Source organism: Neovison vison, chromosome 1, assembly GCF_020171115.1.
Source record: "Neovison vison isolate M4711 chromosome 1, ASM_NN_V1, whole genome shotgun sequence".
Classification (NCBI taxonomy): Eukaryota; Metazoa; Chordata; class Mammalia; order Carnivora; family Mustelidae; genus Neogale; species Neogale vison.
The window spans coordinates 23,144-46,392 of NC_058091.1; the positions used below are offsets into that span (position 1 = coordinate 23,144).

A 23,249-nucleotide genomic window follows, 5' to 3' on the forward strand; every position below is an offset into this window, starting at 1 on the left:
TGTGGCTGGACTGGAACAGGAGGGGCCCCTGGACACGGGCAAGGTTCTGAGTGGTGGCTGTAGGGATGTCTACTGAGTGATAGGCTATGCTAAATGCTTGTTCTGTTAGGTCTGTGTGTGCTGTTTCACAGGGAAAAGCTTCAGAATTCAGTAAAGTGATTGGGAATAAGAAATATGTCAACAAGAATCGAAATGTAATAAAAAATTAACATAACAGGGCCAGAGAATACTTAGGAATTAACTTATGAAATACAGAAGCCCTCTATGAAAAAATTACAAAACTTGACTAAAGACCCGAGAGAAGACCTATTATGTGGAAAAATACTTCTTTCTTGCATGGAAGGAGAGGATACTGGATTGAGAGGATATTGGATTGATAGACGGCAGCGGCTCCCCTCTAGGCATGTTCACTACAGAAATGTCTGCTCTGAACCACAAACAGGCATGCAAGGGTGCTTCCTACCGCACTGTTTATGATGCTCAAACACTGCCGATAACGAAGGAAACAGGTAAATACGTAAAGGTACGTAGGCGAGGGTGTTGTACATCTGTGATGTTATCAGACTCCACGACATACTGACTGAAAAACAGCAAAGCTATAAAACAACAAGTGCTTTAGTATGTTCTAAACACGGGACCGAAAGGAAAGAATCTGCACAGAAGGGGGCTTGGGAGATACCTGGGGAACTAAGCGAAAGGGAGAGAAGGAAAAAACTCTTCCTTTCTGACTGCCTGCCTCTGAACTTTGACAAATTAACCCAAACAATAAAACCCAAGAACTTACACATTTCCAGGTAATATTCATGAGAAAAACAAACCCCTCACCAAGCTGTACACACAGCCCAGCTTTCATACTGAAGGACTCTGGCCGAGGGGCAAATACCACAGCTGAGGCCAGCGTTTGCTCACCTGAGAAAGAGGACAAAACCAAATTACAGGTTTTGTGAGAATTACAGGCAATGAATGTCTCTGGGAAACAGGAGGGATCGATATATGGAACATAAGAAACCCATGTTTCGTGAGCAATCTTAAATTTTCAGGTAGCTCATCCCTGATCACTGGACAGACAATGAAATGTTGACTGAAACAAACAAGCAAGCACACACTGAAATGGTTTCAGGCAATTATATCTAAAATACAACTTTAACAGTATGATCACACGAATCTTACAAGGTATCATTTATGACATCGATCTAACACTTTTATAAACAGCGTTTATTGTACAGAGGACTCTGAAGGAAGAAAAACGCGCACAGCCGTCCGTGCTTGTTACCACGGCTCCTCTGGCCTGCAATACTGAGAAGGCGGAATGTGTCTGGCACAAAAATAACCCCTAGGAGTCACGAATTAGAAAAACAACACTTTTAAAAAAGATTTTTACTTTTCTGGTAGAAATATAAAAACTGTGGTTTATGGGGAGGAAATTAAACAAAAGAAAAAGTCCAATCAATTGTAGAAGTGGTGGCTTTAACACTTGAAGTTCTGTACCTCAAACCAACTTGCTGACAGCAGTATGTGTTTAAAATCTAAATATAAATAAACGGGCAGCGCTGCCCAAACAGCAGCACAGTACGAGCAACTTACATAACGCTGCGGCGTTCTCTCTGCAGAAGTGAGACTGCTTCTCGGCAACCCCGCCGGGAACGCGTGCTGGAGAGCTTCACGGGGTGCTGCAACCCACAGAACATCAACCTGCCAAGTCGGGGCCGTCCGCAACACCACCATTTACATGTACCCAAACTGATTTGTTTTAAAAACAAGTGGGTGCAGAGGCAGGAGTACAGAACAGCCATTATGTCGTCTTCCTGAAACCCTTTAAAATAGGGTAGATATTTTCAAATGCTTCATAAATTTCCGCTCTGACTTTAGCACCTATGAAGACAAGTTGGAGTCAGAAAAAGCTTTTCTTAACACGTTAACGAGGTAAACTGACTTTAAAACCGCAAGCACAATTCTCTCCATTAGCAGTTAAGACACCAACATTAAAACATTAATGAGGGAATCCCTTGTCACAAAGCTGTTTTTGTTTTTAAAGTATTGTTTTCCTAAAATGGATTTTTAAAACTGTTAAGAACTGTGCCCTGGATGGCTGCAGTTCCCTCAGCAGCTCACATGTGACCAGGGTCAGTCCCTGCATCGGCACGTGACCTGAGCAGCTCGTGACCCAAGCGCGCAGAAGGAGTAACCAAACCACCTTCTCCCACTCACTGCCTTCAAGCAAATTCTTCTGAACCTTCGCCCGTTGTCTCCAAATGGCACTGCTGATGAATCTCAAAGTTCTACTGGAGGGTTTCCAACTTAAAATGTCATCTCTTAACGGAGGTAATGGCCACCTTCCCTGCCCTCCCCACTACAGGTCTTGCTGTGGTCTCCTTTCCCTGCTCTCCCTTGCCTTGGTGGATACGTTTCTCATCAGACTGTCCGGGTGGAGGAGAACAAAGGGGCAAAGGCATCTGTCTATACCACTTGCTAGCCACCTGTCCCCAATCTGTGAAACTACTCAGCACTGAGAAAATGCTGTTCTTGAAATTCTTTCAAACCTTCAGACACTACTTTCTGTTGCAACTTACCTGTTAATACAACTTTTCCAGAAACAAAAATAAGAAGAACAATTCTGGGTTTGATCATTCTGTAGATTAAACCAGGAAATAATTCTGGCTCGTAACTAGGAGGAAAATGGCAAAAAACAGTTTAGAAATTAAAAGCTGTTCATGCTTTAGGGCAAAATGAGGACCAGCACAGGGAAAATACTGACTAAGCCACAGACTCACTGGGAGGTGAACTTAAGGGCAGTAAGGGCCATCTGTCGTCAGCACTTGAAGATCTATCTCTAATGAGTCTGGATCTTCTGATGTAAGTGAACATGAGACCTTCAGGTTTATGCTCTGCAGTGTCTTACCTTATCAAGGGTCATGAGTGGCATGTCTGATTCGAACCCAGCAGCCTCATTTTCCCAGTTCAGACAGACTGAACCAGTTATAATATGTGTGATTAACCTAGTGGGAAATGCAGAACAGGCTTCCCTGAGGAAGGTACACTTGGGCGGACATCTGAGAAGTTTCCTAGGTGAAAAGTGCAACAGGAGGGTGCCAGGTATAAAACTGAAAAACAAAAGCCTTTGTCCAAGAGGGGCAGGGCAAGTCCGAGGGGCGCAGGGAGCAAGAGGCTGGAAAGGTGGGCAGTGGCCTTGTAAGTGGCAGGGAAAATAAGAGCAAAGAATATTCATTTCAGTCAAGTTTATACTTTGCTGGTAGAGCTCATATACTGTTCAGCAGAAGAAATTAAAAAAAAAACTGGGGATAAAAATTGACAGAAGAGGTTATAGATTTAATTAATGCATTTAAAATGCACTGATTGAGCAATAAAATAACAGGGAATCAATTTCATCCCAGTCAAGGAGAATAATCGATGTTAATAAGTGAAACGGGAAGCAGGAGAATGGTAAGAATAATACGTTTTCCAAGACATAAGGAAGAAACCTCAACATTAAGTACATTTGTCACTACATCATCTGCGCTTACATACTGTCTGTTTTGCATGTTTTATCATGAACAGTGTTTACACAGATTACAAACCAACTGTTGCCACAGGCAGTCCATTTCAGACTCACCTGCTAAACTGCTGGTGGGTCAGCACAAGGCCTTCTAACCTTATAGGGAACTTCACATCACAGCTCCCCACCATGTTCTGAATCTTGAAGTCCAAGAACTTGGCTGGAAAACCTAACTTCTGTACGACTCTGGCATATTTCCTCGCTGCCAGTCTAGACTGTTCTTCACTAGGGAAAGGAAAAAGTGAGATAGTCATAGTCAAAGCCACAAACATGAATAACTTATGAAAAGGCCAAACTAGAAAAGCTTATTTTTTAAAAAACTGAAAAACGGCACCCTCCGTTAAGAGGAAGAGAAAATAACAGAAGACATTAACTATTTTATTATAAAGTACTCCTGTGTCCTTGACAGAAAATTGCAGACTTACTCCATATGACTGATACGCCCAAAAGTAGCGCATCATATCTCCACCACTATCATGAGTATTCCTGTATTATACCCCACAACCCTGAGATGAAAATTAACAACTTCATTTTGACAGGAAATCCTCATCTCTGATGCGATTTGTACGTGACGAATGCATACACTAATTCTATCCTCTTTTATGTCAAATCTCTCACTATCCATTCTTATTACTCATCAGTTGGATAAAACTATGGCTTAGCAGTGCAGAGCCTACGTAAGAAAAGCAAAATAAAAGCAGTAACACCATCGTGAGCAAAAGACCCTCAAGTGCAGGGTCACAGGAATGACAAAAATTCAGCACACATATATGCAATGCTTTTTTTTTTTTTCTGGAGTAAAATAAATTTATTTGCAGTTTCCTATTTCACTAAAAGAAACTAGACACACACTATTCAGCATGTAGCAAAGGGATAAAGAGGGCTGAACGGTGCACATGAAAAGCATGTCTGGGAAAGAAAAACTGCCTAGAATTGACTGATACACCAAAAGTTTTCAATTCTCCATCCAGGGGAAACAAGTCTCCTAACTGAAGACTTCTGTGAAAGCCAGGGATGGACCCGCATCTTGCCTTCTGAAAAAACTCAGAGACCAGGAACCACAACGTCCGCAACAACGGCTTCCCTTCATCAAATAAGCAAAGGCATCCACTGTCCCCTCTGTGTGTGGACAACTCCAAGGCATAGGAATTATCTTTTATTTCAGAAGTTTAGTTTCCTTCATTTGTTCAAGCTTTACGACGCTGATGTATCTACTCCTCCCTCAAACACCGCCTTCTACCAGTTACACGGCGTCTGCTCCGCAAGCCTTAGAGTCAAGGCCCGAAGCGTTAACCTTCACAGACAGGATCACTCTGAACAGGTGCAGAGCACAGGCAACACCCCTTGTCTGGAAAGGAGACACTCGTTAAGACCTGCACAACCCCACCCTCCTGGGTAGAGGCAGACGGCCTATAACAAGGGGCAGCAGGGCTCTGTGGCCAACGCACATGGGGCTGCCCTGCTGCCAGGACCCAGCCCATCTGGACCCCCTCACACCGTCAGCTCTGAGATTTTGTGGTTCCTGACCAATTTTTTTTTTCACTTGGGGATGAATCTGTGCTATATATAAAATTTTTCACATACAGGAATCCTTAGTCATAGCTTGGATGTTACATTTTATCAAATATACATAAAATGCAACTGGATAATCATGGTAACATATGATCAGGAGAATGAACTCCTTAACCCTACCTCTTGGCTCCTGTGCACACCATCTTCCCAGAACTGAATATCAGTGCAGTGGTTCGGGGCTCTCTTATTCTCATGATTACAGCAGCAAATCGCTAAAAGGGTCAGAGACAACCGTCAATAAGGCCAACTGCTGATTTCCTTTAGAAGAACAATGACAAACACACATACAGAGTCACATACGGAGTTCTCGTAAGGTGCGACACGTGTTCGCACACAGGCTTCCATCACAGCATCACGCAGGCTTTTTGCACAGGGAGCAGAATGAACGGTGGCTACTAAGTAAGCCGAGCCAAGGTCTGCACACTCTCTCACAGACATCGCAACAAGTAGCAGCATTTGTGGGGTGCCTGTGACACAGGCAGTAAGGCAACCAGCTCTTAGTTTCAGCTCAGGCAGTAATCTCAGGGGGGTTGTGGGATGGGGCCCCAAGTCGGGCTTCGGGCTGGGCGTGGAGCCTGCCTGGGAACTGTTCTCTCCCTCCCTCTGCACCCCCAATTAAAGGAAAGAAGTAATATTTGCAAAACGTTTTACTTATTACATCCTTAATAAATACCAGTACCTCTTCCTACCTTGTATTTGCCAGCTTGTAGAATTGTAACTTCTGTTTTATTAATGATTTTTTGGGCAGGTAGACTGATACACCTTCTCTACCTCCAGCGTGGGAGTAAATCAGATTACAAACATACCAAGATGTACTGAAATGACCTTGTGTTTCCAACTGGCTTTTAGAAACAGTATTAAAGAATCAACACTTACAAAATTCCAAATTAAGAAAAAAATCAAAGTTTTTATCTTTAATTTCTACTTTTTAAGCTTTAACAATGTTTTTATTGCTAACATTATAACTCAAGGGGAACACGTTTCATCCATGGATTGAATTAATTGCCTCCAATACTAGCTTAATTGATAAAAAGCAAAAAATAGCTTTCAAATAACTAAAAATTTTAATATCTGGTAAAGAAAAATTCATTTCTAATCAAGATGACTCTTCAACAAATTAGACGGCTTTAGCAATTTTAGTTTAAAACTGTGGTCCCCTGGGGTGTCTGGGTGGCTCAGTGGGTTAAGCCTCTGCCTTTGGCTCAGGTCATCTCAGGGTCCTGGGATGGAGTCCTGCTCTCTGCTCAGCAGGGAGCCTGCTTCCTCCCCCGCCCCCGCCTGCCTCTCTGCCAACTTGTGATCTCTCTCTGCCAAATAAATAAATAAAATCTTCAAACAACAACAACAACAACAAACTGTAGTCCCCCCTCAGATTTCACCATCATGCAAAAATACTAGCACTTATTCTAATTTATACAAGTCCCAGGAAAGGCCTCATCATTTAGCACTTCTTAAATTCCCTCTACTGGTTTTTTCGATCAAACAGTATCAATTCACTGGAGACTATAAAACTGTAAAATTACATATTCAAAGTAAATAAAATGATAAATGATTAATTGCCCTAATGCTACCCATGCTACAGGCTGGGCACGATGGATAAACAGTTACTTCCAGACGTTAGTTACCCTGGGCTCTCGGACAAATCCTTATAAAAATTTTAATATTTAGATAATCTCTTAAGATAAAGATAAAAACACTGGTCAACAAAGTTTTTATTTGGTATTTACTTTTTTTAATATTCGATATAATAACGATTCAATTTCTTGGTGGAAGGACAATGCTGATACACTTGTTTACCATTTTAAACAATTAGAGAACAAGTATTTATCGTGCTCTGATGGAGAGACAGCAAGACATTTCTTGGTCATCTACCTTCTAATTTTCCTTGCATCTGTTAGTAACAACACTTGATTACTTTGGCTAAAAGTAGTAACTAATATGAATGGTAAAGACTATACCAGACACAACAGGCAACAAATATATACTGTACCTTCTTATTAAGGAAACTGTTACAGTTTTTTAATACCACAAATTCAACATATGTATTTTACTTAATATGCTGATATTACATTTCAAAGTGAAAGGTAAAATGGTTTAAATGATGAAAAAAGTTAAACAGTTCTGACTTTCCCTTTTTCTCCTTAGATTCTTACTCTAAATATTAAAAAAAAGAAGAAGAACTTTTTCTTCTTCTTCTTAGATACAAGTATCTTTGTGGTTTCCTAAATGGCCATTAGGTAACCATAAAGGTTTACTCTCATACCATAAAAAGGGGCTCTGAAACAACTAGCCATATTTGATATTCTCCATATTTTAATTAGCTCAACCAAGCTGACCAAAAAGTCTCAACAGTTAAATGAGCCATTTCTGTTCTTAGCCAGTTATGACAGCGATTTTTATTTTGGACCTTTCTACCTAGGCTACCTCTTTCTCACTTGTATATAAAAGACAAGGTTATATTTTAGAGATTTAGACACTTGCTCCAAGATCATTACTTAACATTTTTCTCAACACACAGCTCATCCAACTTAGCTATCTGCTATCACTGACAAACATACCCCTACACTTCTGTACTGCTTCGTCTGCTTCCTATATAACTGCGAAACAATGTTTGAATCTAAACCCAGCTACTTTACTTCCCTTCCCTTAAAAAAGAAAAATAAACTATTTTAATAAACTACCAAAATATACCTAAACCTGCCTCATTCTGACCGTTTTGCTCTGGTGATACACCCTAGAATGAGCCATTCAATAATGATTCAGATATTTAACATAATCAAGGTATACTTTATACTGATATAGTTGAACTTCTAAATATTATTATAAAATACAGTTACAATAGCTCATTCTACTAAAATAATTGTCTTACCAGAGGTTCATGAGTAAATATTAATAGTTAATAAGATCTAGGTTTATGTCATGAGCAAAATATTGAGTTTTCTATCTTCTCTGGCTATCTCCAATTAAAACATTAAACATAAATTAGTGACTTATTAGAAAAATCAGACTTCAGAAGGAAATACTGATTATAAGATTACACGGTACTCTAGGGAAAGAGGCGTCGCTAACTTATCAAACAGCAGCTGTTACTAGGGTTAGCCACCACTGACAACACAATAATATATAGATTTTCAAGTTGAGGAGGGAGGCAGAAATTTAGTCATTTTATTTCTCTGTTTTATTTAAATATCTCAAAATGGCTTGGTTCCACTCAAAATCATCTTCAAATTTTGATACATGTAGCACAGACATGTATGCATACAAACAAAAAGCCACCAAGAAGACAGAGACAAATATGTACATTGATTCAAACTTTACAAAAATATTAGCGAGGATACTTAACTTGAGAAGTTCAAAAGGATACTTCAGAAGCCAAGAAAAACTGTTATAGAGGGCAAAAGTCTGAACTCTCACTTAGATGTGATCTAGTAGCCAAACCAAAAACTTTAGATACGCTTAATCATAGTGTGTACATAGTTCTCCCATTGACTGAAGCTTTCCTTCGTTAAAAGGCCAATGCTAAGAACAGTCCACATTTGCAAAAAGTTTTATTTTTTTTGGTCTAAAGTCTCAGCCCTAATGACCAGGTGAGTTACACCTCAAAATCCCCCCAAGTTCTCACCCTATGACGCTGTTCCTGAAAGACCTAGGAAAACTGGCCTGGCCCCCACTAACGGTCCACTAATTTTCTCTATGTTGGTCTTGTCGAGCACAGGTCTCCTCTGCTACTGGAAAGTGGAGTATTCCTGTGAAACCTTTTGTAAGCTGAAATGGAGTAAAGTGAGGAAACAATGACCATTCTGTAAAAACAAAAATTCTCCTCAGATGTCTTTCTGTTAGCAAAAACAGGTACTAAGGTCCATCTTTCATAAAAGCAAAGTGACTTAATGCAAACTTCTGGATAGCACGGGAAACTTCTACTGGTCAAACCAATGTCATATACAGAGTCACATACCCGCCTATGGGTTAGCCACACTTCCAGAGGAAACATCACCACACACATCTCTACATGACATACAGGGAGCAGACGGAGACACGAAAGAGACATCAGGGAAGTCGGCTCCAAGCTGCCTAGATGAAAGCGTTTCAGGCTCTCCTCCCTGAAACACTATTCACAAGCATCAGGATCAGAAGCATGGATTCCTGCCCCAGTTTGCGTGTACTGAGAATCCAAATGGCTGTGGGTTCTGCCTGAACACTAACCCACATCTACTAAAAGGCCTCCAGAAAGTGATGACTCCCGAAAATACAGCTTCCTCCCAAGACTTCTCTGAATCAAGGACAGCACAACAGACTTTGTATATTTACTGCCTTTCCTTTCTCTCACTTCTTCCCCTTGGTTTTCATCATTCTGTGCTGTGTCCAAAACGGTATGAGAACAGGATTTCACTTTGTGTATGAGATTTCTACCCTGACTGCGGAGTTCCCGGATTGTGGCTCAGACAACAAACGAAACCCCTCTGCCAACGATCACAAATTCATGGGCTAAAACAGAGCTGGCTCATGACACTGTCCTCAACTATTTACCGGCCAGCCAAGCGGTACTGGTACAATTGCTAGTAAGTGGATAAATACTGGGGGTGGGCAGGGGGGACGCAGAACAGAACAATCAATCACTTGAGATAAAAAGACTTCATTCCTAAAACTGACCCAACTGATTCCTGGGAGTTAATTCTTCAGTTAGGCATCAGAAAACTAAAACAAAACAAAACAAAACCTGGATATATGAAGTGAATTCCATTTATTTCTTAGGACACTTAAGATGCTTCTTACTCTTCGCTACTCTTCCACTGTCAAGTACCCAGATGCTAAAAGGCTGCCACTTGGCCCCTCTTTTCAAGGTGACATTCAAATAATGCCACATGAGACAAAGAGTAAAACCCTCCAAAGCGGGAACATGGGAGACATCAGGAAAGGAAACGGTGCCGACCTGGCAAAAATGAGAGGCACAAACCACACAATGACACATGTTACCCAGCCGGCCGGTCACAGATAATTCAGTTCAATTCTGAAGTTTTTCTTTCTGCCTACTTTTCTTTTTCTTATATAAAACCTTATTCTTTGTTTGACAAAATAAATTTAGTATCAGCTCCCCAGGTAAGAAAGTAAATAGCATGCTAATAATAAATGTTCTCAACTTTAGGGGAACGGTCTTCTGCTGGGCCCTGTCCCGGAAGCCCTCCATCGGATCATCTTCTACATTCAAACACCTCACCTGTCTGCTCTGGTCCTCAAAGAATGTCCACTCGTCTGTGAATGCAAAGATGCACTATTTTTTTTTTTAGATTTTATTTATTTATTTATTTGACAGGCAGAGATCACAAGTAGTCAGAGAGGCAGGCAGAGAGAGAGGAAGAAGCAGGCTCCCCACTGAGCAGAGAGCCTGATGCGGGGCTTGATCCCAGGACCCTGAGATCATGACCTGAGCCGAAGGCAGAGGCTTTAACCCACTGAGCCACCAGACGCCCCTGTACTATTAAAAAACAAAACAACAACAGCAAAAACACCAGCTTATCCACTAGTGCAGAGTCTTACCATGTACTCAGGCTGCTACCTTAACAACAAAAATCCTACAGGTATGTTATCCCACAATCTTTTTACTACAAAAAGTTTAAAAGTTATACTAATTTTAGAAAAATATAATAAACTCCCTTGTACTTACCATCCAATTCTGAAAATTATTAACTTCTGGCCAACCCTGTTTCATCCAAATGCCCTTCCCCAATTCTCCAACTCGCTTATTTTGAAGTAGATTCCAGAAAGCCTATCATTCCATTCTACACAGATTTCAAAACATAAATGCAATCACACTACATATTTTGTTCTTTAATGTCACAGGATCCCCATCATAACGCATAAGTAAATTTTAGTAGTTTAACATGTAGACTGCTATTACTCTAGGGTCTCTCACATGGGGACTCTTCAATAAAAAAATTTAAAAAATATATGCATTTTGCTGTAATTCCTCATTTTGTTGGTACCAACAAATGTAGGCATGACACAAACATTTTGGTTTAGGGACCTTTAACAGTAAATTCCGGTATTATTACAGTTTAAAATACATAAAAATCGCTCTGACCTTGGGATTATACTCAGCATTTCGGGCACGAAGTGCAATGGTCTTTAGGTCAAGCTTACAGCCAAGATTCACGGTGGATACAATATTTCTGCAAGAAATTTGAAAAGAAAACATGACCATTTATTTAACTTTTATAGGTTGAGATGTTAGATAATTATCTAGAAATTTGATTCTTTTACTAGAACAAATTTAATTATATTAAATGTATTTCTTTAAACTGTTGACATTTATTGAGTGTTTGCCACACACCGTGGCCAGCATCTTACACAGTTAGCCACTTAATACTTACACTGCACTATGAAGTAGTAACTGTTAATATTCACATTTTCAGGGGAAGATGCAGAGGCTTAAATGGGGCTACCTTGTGCCAGGTAAGTCAGGATTTGCGCTCACCCATCCCTAGAGCCATGCCTTAGCCTTCTGAACGAGGACCTGATGAGCCCTTGGAATGAAACTAATTGCCCTTAAACCGTCTTGCGCTGAGGAGGAACATCACCATCCTGTGAAGACTGATTCCAGACGGCAAATACACCTCCAGTTGTTTCTAGCTCATTGCTGCTTTTGATTCTTTTCCTGACCTGTCAAAATGCAATACTCTGAAAACCTGATGGCTCACCATTTGGTTGGATAAGAGGATAGCTGGGTACCTTAATACACAATTGTTAAGAGCCATTAGAATGATCAATCCAATGAATGTTTTCATTTCTACATCACCTGCTTCCTTCCAATCAACTTTATATACACACCTACCTTTGGCATTTCTCTCCTTACAAACGGAATCAGGTAGTCATACGATTGCTACATGTATTTTTTTTTAACCAACAGCAGTGCATAAGGGTCAAACTTCTCCGTATGCCCAACACTTGCTATACTGTTCTTGACAGCAGCCATCCTAATGGGTATGAGGTGGTAACTCACTGCAGTTTTGATCTGCATTTACATAAACAATGTTTAGCGACCTCGAGCGCCCTTTTATGTGCTTATTGGCCATTCACGAATTTTCTTTGTAGAAATGTCTATTCCAGCCCTTTGCCCATTTTGCAGTCAGACTCTTTGTTTTTTTGTTGTTCAGTTTTTAGTTCTCTAAATATCTGGATAATCATCATTTATCAGATACACAATTTGCAAGCATTTTCTCCCACTTTGTGGTTTGCATTTTTACTCTGTGAACAGTATCTTTTGATACACAAGTGTTCAAAATTTTCATGCAGTCCCATTTATCTATTTTTTTCTGTTGTTATCTGTGCCTTTGGAGTCACATCAAAGAAAATACTGCCAAATCCAAAGTCATGAAGCCTTTGTCCTACGTTTTGTGCAGAGTTTTATTGTTCTGAGTCTTACACTGAAGTCTTTGATCTACTTTTAATTTTTTTGTTTTTTATATCCAAAATCCTGTCATCTTGATTCATGGTGCTTTTAGAGCTGCCTCTGCCTAAAAGGAAGGCTTTTCCTCCTGTGGACTGACAGAGGACAGTGGAGCAGTTGACACAAAGCTACCATTTATGGGTGACTAAAGACAGTGGTGATTTTGTAGCATCCCAGGTACTTCATAGCCATGAAGTAGGAGCTGGGGCTCTGCACCAGGAGCTTCTTCTTGTACTTCCTCTTCTCTTCTGGGGTTGGGTAAAGGAGGTCCTTCATGACAGGCATGTTCTTATGGGGAGGCTGCCGCCATAGTTTCTGAATGTGGTGTTAGTTAAGGGCCCAACTTCATTCTTGTGCATGTGGATATCCAGTTGTCCCAGCACCATTTGTTGCAAAGACTATCTCCTCTATTGAACAGTCTTGGTACTCTTGACAAAAATCATTTGACCATATATGCAAGGGTTACTTCTGGGTTCTCTGTTCTACCGCATTGGTCTAAATGTCTGTGTCTATGCCAATACCATGCTGTTTTGATCACTGTAACTTTGTAGTAAGTTCTGAAATTAGGAAGTATCAGTGTCCCAGGCTGTTCGTTTTCAGCATTGTTTTGGTTATTCAGGGTCCCTTGGGATTCCATATGAATTTCAGCCTGAGTTTTTCTATTTTGCAAAAAATATCACTGGGATTTTGATAGGGATAGCACTGAATACATAGATTCTTTTGGGTAATATTAAGCGTTTGACAATATAAAATCTTCCAATCTATGAACATGAGATGTCTTCCCACTTATGCAGGTCTTCTTAATTCAGCAATGTTTTATAGTTCTCATCATAGGTCTTCACATCCTTGGTTAATCTAATCCTTGAGTATTTCCTTCTTTTTGATCATGTTGTTCATGGAATTGCTTAATTTCCTTTTTATATTGTTCACTGTGTACAGAAATGCAACTGACTCTTGAGTGTTAACTTTGTAGCTTGCCACTTTTCTCAATAAATTCACTTTTTGTTTTTTAAAGATTTTATTTATTTATTTGAGAGAGAGACAGTGAGAGAGAACATGAGCGAGGAGAAGGTCAGAGAGAAGCAGACTCCCCGTGGAGCTGGGAGCCCGATGCGGGACTCGATCCCAGGACTCCAGGATCATGACCTGAGCCGAAGGCAGTCGTCCAACCAACTGAGCCACCCAGGCGTCCCAATAAATTCACTTATTAAATCGAATACTTTTTTGTGGAATCTTTACGATTTTCTATGTGTAAGATCATAACATCTGCAAAGAGATAACTTTACTCCTTCCTTTCTACTCAGGATGCCTTGCATTTCTTAGGACTCCTCCAACTAGAACTTCCAGTAATCTGCTAAATGTAAGTGCCTTATTCCTGATCTTATAAGAAAAGCATTTCTCCAAAAACAATTAAATCTGAATATAGGCTTGACTCTAAAAAAAAAAAAAAAAAAAGAAAAGAAAAGAAAAAAAAAAGAAAAGAAAAGCATTAAGTCTTTCAACATTGAGTATTAGGCTTGCTGTGACGTTTTACATATGGATTTTATTAAGTTAAGATATTTTCCATCTTTTCCTATTTTGTTGACTGTTCTTATCATGAAAGGTGTTGAATTTTGTCCGTTCTTTTTCTGCATCAACTGAGACGATCACTTTTCTTCATTTCATTGTTCTGGCGTATTACACTGGTTGATTTTTGTATGCTGACCCACCCTTGCATTCTAAAAATAAAAATCCCACTTGCTCACGGTGTATAATACATTGCTTAATGATGTTTCCTAGCGGGACACCTGGGTGGCTCAGTTGGTTAAGCAGCTGCCTTCGGCTCAGGTCATGATCCCAGCGTCCTGGGATCGAGTCCCACATCGGGCTCCTTGCTCGGCAGGGAGTCTGCTTCTCCCTCTGCCTCTGCCTGCCTCTCTGTCTGCCTGTGCTCGCTCTCTCTCCCTCTCGCTCTCTGACAAATAAATAAATAAATAAATCTTTAAAAAAAAAAAAAAAAGATGTTTCCTAGCATTTTGTTGAGGACTTCTCCATCAATGATCACGGAGATACAGGTCTGTAGATTTTTTTTTTTTTTTTACAGTGTCTTTGGCTTTGGTGTCAGCACAGTGCTGGATTCACTGAATGTGTTAGGAAGCATTCCCTCGTCAGTTTTTTTGGAAAAGTTTGAGAAGGATTGGTGTTAGTTCTTCTTTAAGTGTCTGCAAGAATCCTCCAAAGCGGGCGCCTGGGTGGCTCAGTGGGTTGAGCCGCTGCCTTCGGCTCAGGTCATGATCTCAGGGTCCTGGGATCGGGTCCCGCATTGGGCTCTCTGCTCTGCAGGGAGCCTGCTTCCTCCTCTCTCTCTCTCTGCCTGCCTCTCTGCCTACTTGTGATCTCTCTCTGTCAAATAAATAAATAAAATCTTTAAAAAAAAAAAGAATCCTCCAAAGCCATGTGGTCCGAGGCTTTTCTCCTGCTTTACCATCCCCCCAGAATCCTTTCTTTCCTTTTCTAAGTTTATTTATTTCAATCATCTCTATACCCAACACGGGCTCAAACTCACAACCCTGAGATCAAGAGTCATATGTTCTTTCAACTGAGCCAGCCAGGCTCCCCTTAAAAACATATTCTTATATATTAATTATTTATCCCAATTCTTCATAAGCCTCTAAGATTTAGAGGCCATTGGATTCCCACCCAGAAGAGCTCTTAGTTGATATGGAAACTCAGGAATGTGGCTGACTAGATGCTCTGTAGAGTATCAGAAAGTTTAAGGTGCCGGCAAGAAACAAATACCCCATCACAACTAGTCATAATTTGATTTAAACAAGAGGTGCAAAGTTAAATGCCCACAAGACCCAAACAAGTATGCAAGACAACAGGAAGTGGTGTTGACAAAGGTGAATTCACAAGTGATTATCTCTCTAAATCAGTAAAATGCAAAGTGTCTGAATTTTAAAACTATGTCAGGTCAAACACCCGAGGCAAGATCTGGATAACAGGATCCATAAGTAAATATTACTTAGCTCTAAAAATGACCAGAGATGGCTTACAAGAAAACTAGACGATGTAGTTATTGCAAATGACCCTTCATTTCGGCAGTAAGTTTTCCAAAACCAAAAGCTATGTACTTCTCATTGACAGACACATGAAAATATCTGCATGTTTTTCCTAATTTTTTTTCCTACTCCCACCTACCCCACACCCAATTCGGTTACATAGAGAACCCATTTCATTTATGTAGCAAAGTCCATTCAGGAAAAGAAAAGACATCCTCAGCTCATGGAAAGGACACAGCTCTCCAAAGAGTTATATGCAGCCCTCAAAATAACTGATGGCGACAAACACGGATCACCACGAACTAACAAAAACTAAGTCACTCATCTTCCCTTCCCAGAAACTGAAAACTTGACAAGGGAAGGACACTACACAAGGCTTGATTCACCCGATCAGCCACAGGGCAATGCCTGTAACAACTGGGTAGCTTGTGTATTTGGCCCAAAATCATAAACACAAGCTACCAAATGTCTGAAGATGTCGTGCGAGTCTTTTACTGAAGGGACTGACTCACTAAGGCAGCTTAGCATCCCTTTCTCAGGAGAGAGAGCGCATGTATTCTTAATCGTTAGCATACGATTAATTAGTCGTCAGCATACGATTACCACCGGCGCTACATCCCTCCACAAGCTCATCCACCCGAGAACAAGGAAGAGCAGCGCCCAGCCGAGGCGGCCTTCGAGGGCGGGAGGAGACACACGGAGTACTCACTGCAACTGCGGCACGATCCCCGAGCTCTCAGAGGCGGGTGTGGCAGGGGTAATGGGGGTCATGGGGGTCACAGGGGAGGGATACAGCGGAGTGGTGCCCGGCAAGGGTGCAGTGGTAAGAGTCTGGGAGTGGAAGAGCTGTGGTGTCTGGCCCGAGGCCCCCGGGGCGGCCTGCTGGGAGGTGGACTGCTGAACCGCCGCCACTGCCTGCTGCTGCTGCTGCTGCTGGGCCTGCTGCTGGGCCTGCTGCTGGGCCTGCTGCTGCTGCTGCCTTTGCTGCTCCTCCAAGAGGGAAAGGCTGTTGGTGTTCTGGATAGGCTGCGGAGTCAGTCCTGTGCCATAAGGCATCATCGGACTGAAGATAGGGATTCCAGGAGTCATGGCACCCTGTGGAAAACCAGGAGAACAGTACAGTCAGGCCAGCTGGGACTGGGTGTTTCCGGCACGTGTGCAGTAGAGGAGGAGGGGAAACGTATGAGGACAGATGCCTTCGAGTATCAATGGGATTATGATGCCTTAGTAAGAAGGCATTTGCTCTTCTCATACGTATCACTTTCCTCTTCACCATAACGCAGTAGGTAAAAGCTTAGTATCTGGGATCAAACCCAGGTGTGAAATCCAACCCTGCAACTTACTACATGTGAAAACTTGAGGAAGTTGCTTAGCCCTTCAGGCATATCCACAGGATAATGTTCTGATACCGATAGAGAGAATAAAGGAAACAACTAGAGTGACTCCCCATCTGTGTTTAAACCGTTACCCTAGTATACTGCCTGGCTAGTTCCCTGTTCACTTTCAAGGGATCTGTCCAAGTTTGGATGATTATTATAGGCTCACCCTAGAGATGCCTCTTAACTAATTCAACACAATGACAGGCACAAAGAAAACACTGAAGTGTTAACAACAATAATGACAATTATCCGAATACTCTACAAAAACGTGGGTCATTTGCTCTCCAAGAAGTTTAAATCAAGAAAACCCAATACTGTATTGTTCTGTTAGAACAAATGCTTAACTTTTGCAGACACTGTTACATTTATTAACTCTGGGAAAGGGGAAAAACAGATGCTGTTCTTCCCACATTAAGGAAAAGAGAACTGACACCAGGAGACAAAGCTAAATGACTTTCCTGAGACCACAGATCTCCCTAGTGGAGAAGCCACACTCACAGCTACGTTCTCCTGAGATCCAGTCCAAAGCACTAACCAGACACCGAAATCCATGGAGCCCACGGGGCCTGCAGAGCTTGTGACTTCATGGACCTCTTAAAACTATACCCAATATTTTGGCAACAAGGGATCCATAGTCTTCATTAGATTCTCACATGGGGGCAAGATCCGAAAGACAGCCTAACCCTTTCCCACTTCTACCACTTTATCTGGCAGAACACACAAACCAAAACTGTCTAAGATATTTACATTGAACTGTTTAACCAGCATACTGGAAGGAAGAATGAACGTATACCGCAGCCCTAATAGTACAGACATTATTCTGCTGCGTCTAACACTTAGGTCTAGAAAATACTGGCAAGAAAATATTCAGGTTCCGTTACTTTGAAAAGATTAAGGTTTTTTAAAGATCTGCCTCTTTACATCACATATACAAATGAACACAGAATGGACCACAGACATACACGTAAATGGACTTCAGAAAAAAAAGAATAGCTTCTACTCTCTGAAAGACATCACTAAGAAAATTAACAAGTAAGCCACACCACAGACTGAGGGAAAATATCTACAATACCTACCCCTGAGAAAGAACCCATACCTACAACACATGAAGAGCAAATACACGTCAATAAAAGATAGACAAGCAATCCAATAAACAAACAGGCAAAAGATGAGGAGGACATTCTACAAATGAAGGCATGTGATGGGCCAATAAGCACTTGAGAAGATGCTCAAGACTGTTAGCCACCAGGAAAATGCAAACTGAAATCACGAAGAAATACTACCAAGCAACCACCAGAATGGTGAAAAGTTAAGGCCTCGGGTGTCAGTGAGGATGTGGAACAACCAGAACTCTCACACGCTGCTGGTGGAACTAGGACATGGTCTGACACCTTCTTGTAAAGTGAAACATACACTTACCATATGACCTAGCAATCCCGCTCCTAAGTGTTTACCCACGAGACACAGAAACAGTATACACAAAGCCTGTTCACAAATGTTTACAGCAACTTTACTGATAAAAGCCTGACCTAGAAGCCCCCCGAATGTCAGCAACTGGAGAACGGATACACAAAAGGTGGTACATCCACACAACCGAGTACTATTTGACAATGAAAAGGAATCTGCAGACATACGGACATTATATTGGGCAAAGAAAACAGACACACACAAAAGTACATCCTGATATGATTCCATTTGTATGAAACTCTAGGCAAAACTCTCTTTAGCTGTGAATCAGCAGATCAGATGTATATTTTGCATACACAATTATCAAAACACTTAAAAATGGATGTTTCTAAATATGAAAATCATATTTAAGGTTAATTTTTTATTTAAAAATCTTTTATTTAAATTCAATGAATGAACACACAGTGTGTTATTAGTTCTGGAGGCAGAGTTCAGTGACTCATCGTTGCATACAACACACAGAGCTCATTACATCACGTGCCCTCCTTAATGCCCCCACCCACCTCCCCTCTAGCAACCCTGTGTTTCCTAGAGTTAAGAATCTCTTGGCTTGTCTCCCTCTCTGATTTCATCTATTTTATTTTTCCCTCCCTTCCCCTATGACCCTCTGTTTTGTTTCTTAAATTCCACATATGAGTGAGATCATATGGTAACTGTCTTTCTCTGACTTATAGACTGTATTTTTCTTTAGTTTTTTTTAACTTATTAGAAAGCACAAGTAGGAGGGGTAGAGGAAGAGGGAGCGCAGATCCCAAGCAGACTCCACACCAAGCCCAGAGTCCAATATAGGGCTCCATCCCACAACCCATGAGATCACGACCTGAGCTGAAACCAAGAGTCAGACCCACCACCAACTGAGCCACCCAGCACCCACAAATAACCTATCTACTTTTAAAAAAAATGTAACAGGGACGCCTGGGTGGCTCAGTGGGTTAGGCCGCTGCCTTTGGCTCAGGTCATGATCTCAGGGTCCTGGGATCGAGTCCCGCGTCGGGCTCTCTGCTCGGCAGGGTGTCTGCTTCCTCCTCTCTCTCTCCCTGCCTGCCTCTCTGCCTACTTGTGATCTCTCTCTGTCAAATAAGTAAATAAATAAATCTTTAAAAAAAAAAGGTAACATTTTGGGGGCACCTGGGTGTGAGCTCAGTCAGTTAAGCAGCCACCTCTTGGTTTTGACTCGGGTCATGATCTCAGGGTCATGGGATCGAGCCCAGCACAGGGCTCTGCGCTCAGTGCAGAGTCTGCTGGAGATTCTCCTCCTCTCCCTCCCCATACCTCTCTCTCTCAAATAAATAAAATCTTAAAACAAAACAAAACAAAAAGGTAGATGTTATTTGGAAACTTAAGCATAAAAGAGAACGATAAAACCAGAATATAACCTGGTGAGAGTTACTTTCAAAATCAAAGACCCAATAATCAACATTTCATAAATGTTTATGGAAAAATTAAGATTTATAGACAGATATATATTTTAACTCCCAAAATTAAATACTGCCATGCCTACTCAAAGCCTAATAGAACTTCTCAAGAAAGTAAGAGAAACATAAAACCATATAAATCCATTTTCAACAATAAATGGTTAAATTCCTTCCTTCCTTTTTACAAGGGCTCTAATAATGCGGATTCTACCCCATCTACTCCCGCCCCCCCCCCCCCCCCCCCCGGCTGTATTACCTGAGGGGAGGCCAGGCCCTGAGCATAAGGCGGCAGACTGTTGTTCTGATCCATGATGTTCACCTTCTTCTGGGAAAATCAAGTACCTCTGCACTGGAACTCGCCTCGGCATTCAGTCTTTTCCTAGAGCATCCTCAGTCCACGCTTCTTAGCAACTTCCTCAACTGCTTACATTATCTTCATGTACATCAACAAACAGTAATCTGCTCGGAAAAAAGTTCAAAGTTTAATGTAAGAATACAGGCAAGCTGTACAGTCTTATAAACCAGTTTCACAATTACACAAAAACTAGAAAAAAACAATGAACCTAGTTTGCAATATTTTTTCTAACTTTATAATGCTGAAATGTTATTTTTTTCTATGTTTACTGTGATGGTATGTAGAACGACCAATAGAACAAAAATTGTTTTATTACATGTTTAAATACTTAAGACTGTTCAAGATTAAGGTGTCATAATCGATGTTAAAAACCTTTAGGGAAAAGATATCCAGGGAAAACAAATTCCTAAGCAAACTGTCATATCTGAGTAGAAATATTTACTGAGCACTGTATCAGTGCTATTAGACATTTTATATTCTCCACAATGTCTTAGGTGTTAAGTTCAATAAATACTGAATTGGATCCAATACATTTTGACCGTTCATTGATCTACTAATTTAATAGAACACTGTAATAGAAGCTGTACAGACCCCAAAATAAATAAAACATGTTTTTACACACGTAGTAACTTGAGCTCTTCAAAACCTGTAAATACAAACTGTGTTCTGTCTAGTTTTCCTTAACTCGTTGTCTCTTTACTAGCTGCACATTTTTTCTTTTAGACAAAAAAAAAACAAAACAAAACCAAGCGACTACCTTTTGTTGAGTTTAGTTCAGATGGATCGTTAACTTGCTATGAGAACTGATAGCATCAAACAGGACTGGCTGATGAACACATCACCAGCACCACCCAGGGGCGCCTGGGGGGCTCAGAGGGTTAAGCCTCTGCCTTCAGCTCAGGTCTTGATCTCAGGGTTCTGGGATCCAGCCCCGCATGGGGCTCTCTGCTCAGCGGGCAGCCTGCTTCCCCCCACCCTCTGCCTATATGTGATCTCTGTCAATAAATGAAATTTTTTTTTTTTTTTAAAAAGCAGCATCTAGTTATCACATAGTAAGCACAGGATAAATGTTAGCTATTATTATTTCAGTTTAAACATTATTATCTAATAAGATATTGTCACATGTAAAAACTTGCTGGTCTCAAAGTTACATGTTACAAATCAAAGACACATCAAGCATGTGTTGGTACAAACCGAGCACTCAGACATTTCTTGAACAAATGAAAGAATCAGACAATCACTTTGAGAGGACAAAGGACCCAAAGACTATATATCCTACATACCCATCACTGAAAAAAAAACAAACAAAAAAAAAAGAGAGAGAAAGAGAGAGAGAGAGAGAAAAGAAAAAAGGGAACACCCTCTTCCGAAAATGTCAGATACAAGAGAATTATACTTTTAAAACTGTTGTCCTACAACCGAAGTGCTTCAAGTAAGGGCACGGTAAGGGCACGGCCGTCAGCATCAAGCTCAGTCCCGAGGCAGGCAAATACCCGCGGCCGGACGGACATTCCGGCAGCAGAGCGGCCTACGGAGCGCAGCCGGCCGCCGCGGACACCCTGCCCGGCGCTCTGAAGCCGGGCGTCTTCGCACAGCTCGGACCGCGTCACCGCGTCCGGCGGGCCGCTGAGCAGAAACTCGCGCATCAGACTTTCGGGCCAAAGATCACCGCAGGACGACAGGACTCCAGAGCGCGCGGCCCGCGAGACCCAAGCTCAGGACCCGCACGTGCGCGTGAAAAGGTGCCCTTCGCCGCGGGCCGGGCCCGTCTGGGCGGACCAAACTGACCGCAGGCGACGCTCCGTGAAGGCGGTCCCCGCTACGGCCCAGACCCGACAGCAGACGCGCGAGAGACGTCCCCAGACGCCGAGGCCCCGGCCCCGCCCGGCATCGCGACCCTCCGCGCGGGGAACGCGCGGCGCTGGGCCGGGGCGGCGCTGGGCCGGGGCGCGGCGTGCGGGCTGCCGGGAGCCGGGCGCTCGCCGCGCCGACCGCACGCCTTTCCCGCCGGAGCACGTCCTCCGCTCCCGCTCACGGCGGCCCCCGCAGCGCCCACTTATCCCTCAAACACTCAGCGGCGTGCGGGACGCGCTCCTTTCCCGCAGGCTGACGCCGCGAGCAATCGCCGACCGGGAAGCCTCGAGCCTCCCGGCTCCCGGCGTGGGCGCACCTCGGTCGGGCGCGCTCTTCCGCGCCGGGCGCCCGGCGACCCGTCCGGATTCGGGAGCCGCGCCGCCGGGGTCCGCACCGCTAGGCCTGCGAAGGCCCGGGCTGCTGCCTCCCCTCGGCTCTCCCGCGCCCGAGGGCCGCGGCACTGCTGCGGGCGGCCGGGCAGGCGGGCACCGGCCGGGCTCCACCTGCCCTCCGGCCGCAGGCTGTGCGGCGCTGCTCGGCCCGGGCCTCCCGGAGCCCGGCGCTCCGACGACGGACGCCGCCTCCGAGGCACAGCCGCTGAGGGCACCGGGGCAGCAGGCCGGGCCGGGCGGGCGGCCGGTAGAGGCCGGAGCGGCGGCGGCTCGAGCCCGAGGAACGTCCCCCTCCCCCCGCGGCCTGCGCGCCCGCTCAGCGTCCCCCCGCCCCCGCCCCGGGCGCTCGCTGCACGGTCGCCTCTGCGCGAATTCCCCGGCAGAGGAGACGCTAAAGCGGCCGTTACCTGAGCCCCGCACAGACCACCGCAGGCCCGCGGAAACGAAGCTGAGCCGCGGGCGGCCCAGGCGCCCGCCACGGCGACCCTTTCCGACCCGGCCGAACTTCTGGCGCGCGCTGATGATGTCACTTCCGCCAGTTCCAGCCTCGGCCTCCGCAGGCGGCGCACACTGGGGCGGCGGCCATGGGCAGTGCGGGCGCAGGGGCACTTCCGCCGCGGCCCCGGCCCTCGGCGGAAAGGGAAGGAGCGGCGGGCGGCGCCCCCCGCAGTTCCGGGCCGGGGCCGTCCGCGGTTTGGGGCTGGCTGCGCGGGGGCAGGATCGCGGTTCCCAAACGCGGCCTTCAGACACGGCGCAGCGGCGTCGCCCGCCGAGTGC

At 43.4% G+C, this 23,249-nt stretch overlaps 1 protein-coding gene across 1 annotated transcript; it reads right to left on the minus strand.

Moving 5' to 3' along the window:
- Positions 1-1,111: 1,111 nt before the first annotated feature.
- On the minus strand, positions 1,112-22,978 carry LOC122902454 (TATA-box binding protein). Its single transcript, XM_044241925.1, has 8 exons — positions 22,880-22,978; positions 20,128-20,330; positions 16,320-16,705; positions 11,205-11,292; positions 5,246-5,337; positions 3,611-3,778; positions 2,571-2,665; positions 1,112-1,872 (listed from the first exon to the last, which is right to left on the minus strand). Exons 2-8 carry the CDS (start codon positions 20,179-20,181, stop codon positions 1,793-1,795), a joined length of 963 nt encoding a protein of 320 aa, XP_044097860.1. The 5' UTR covers positions 20,182-20,330; positions 22,880-22,978; the 3' UTR covers positions 1,112-1,792.
- Positions 22,979-23,249: the final 271 nt, after the last annotated feature.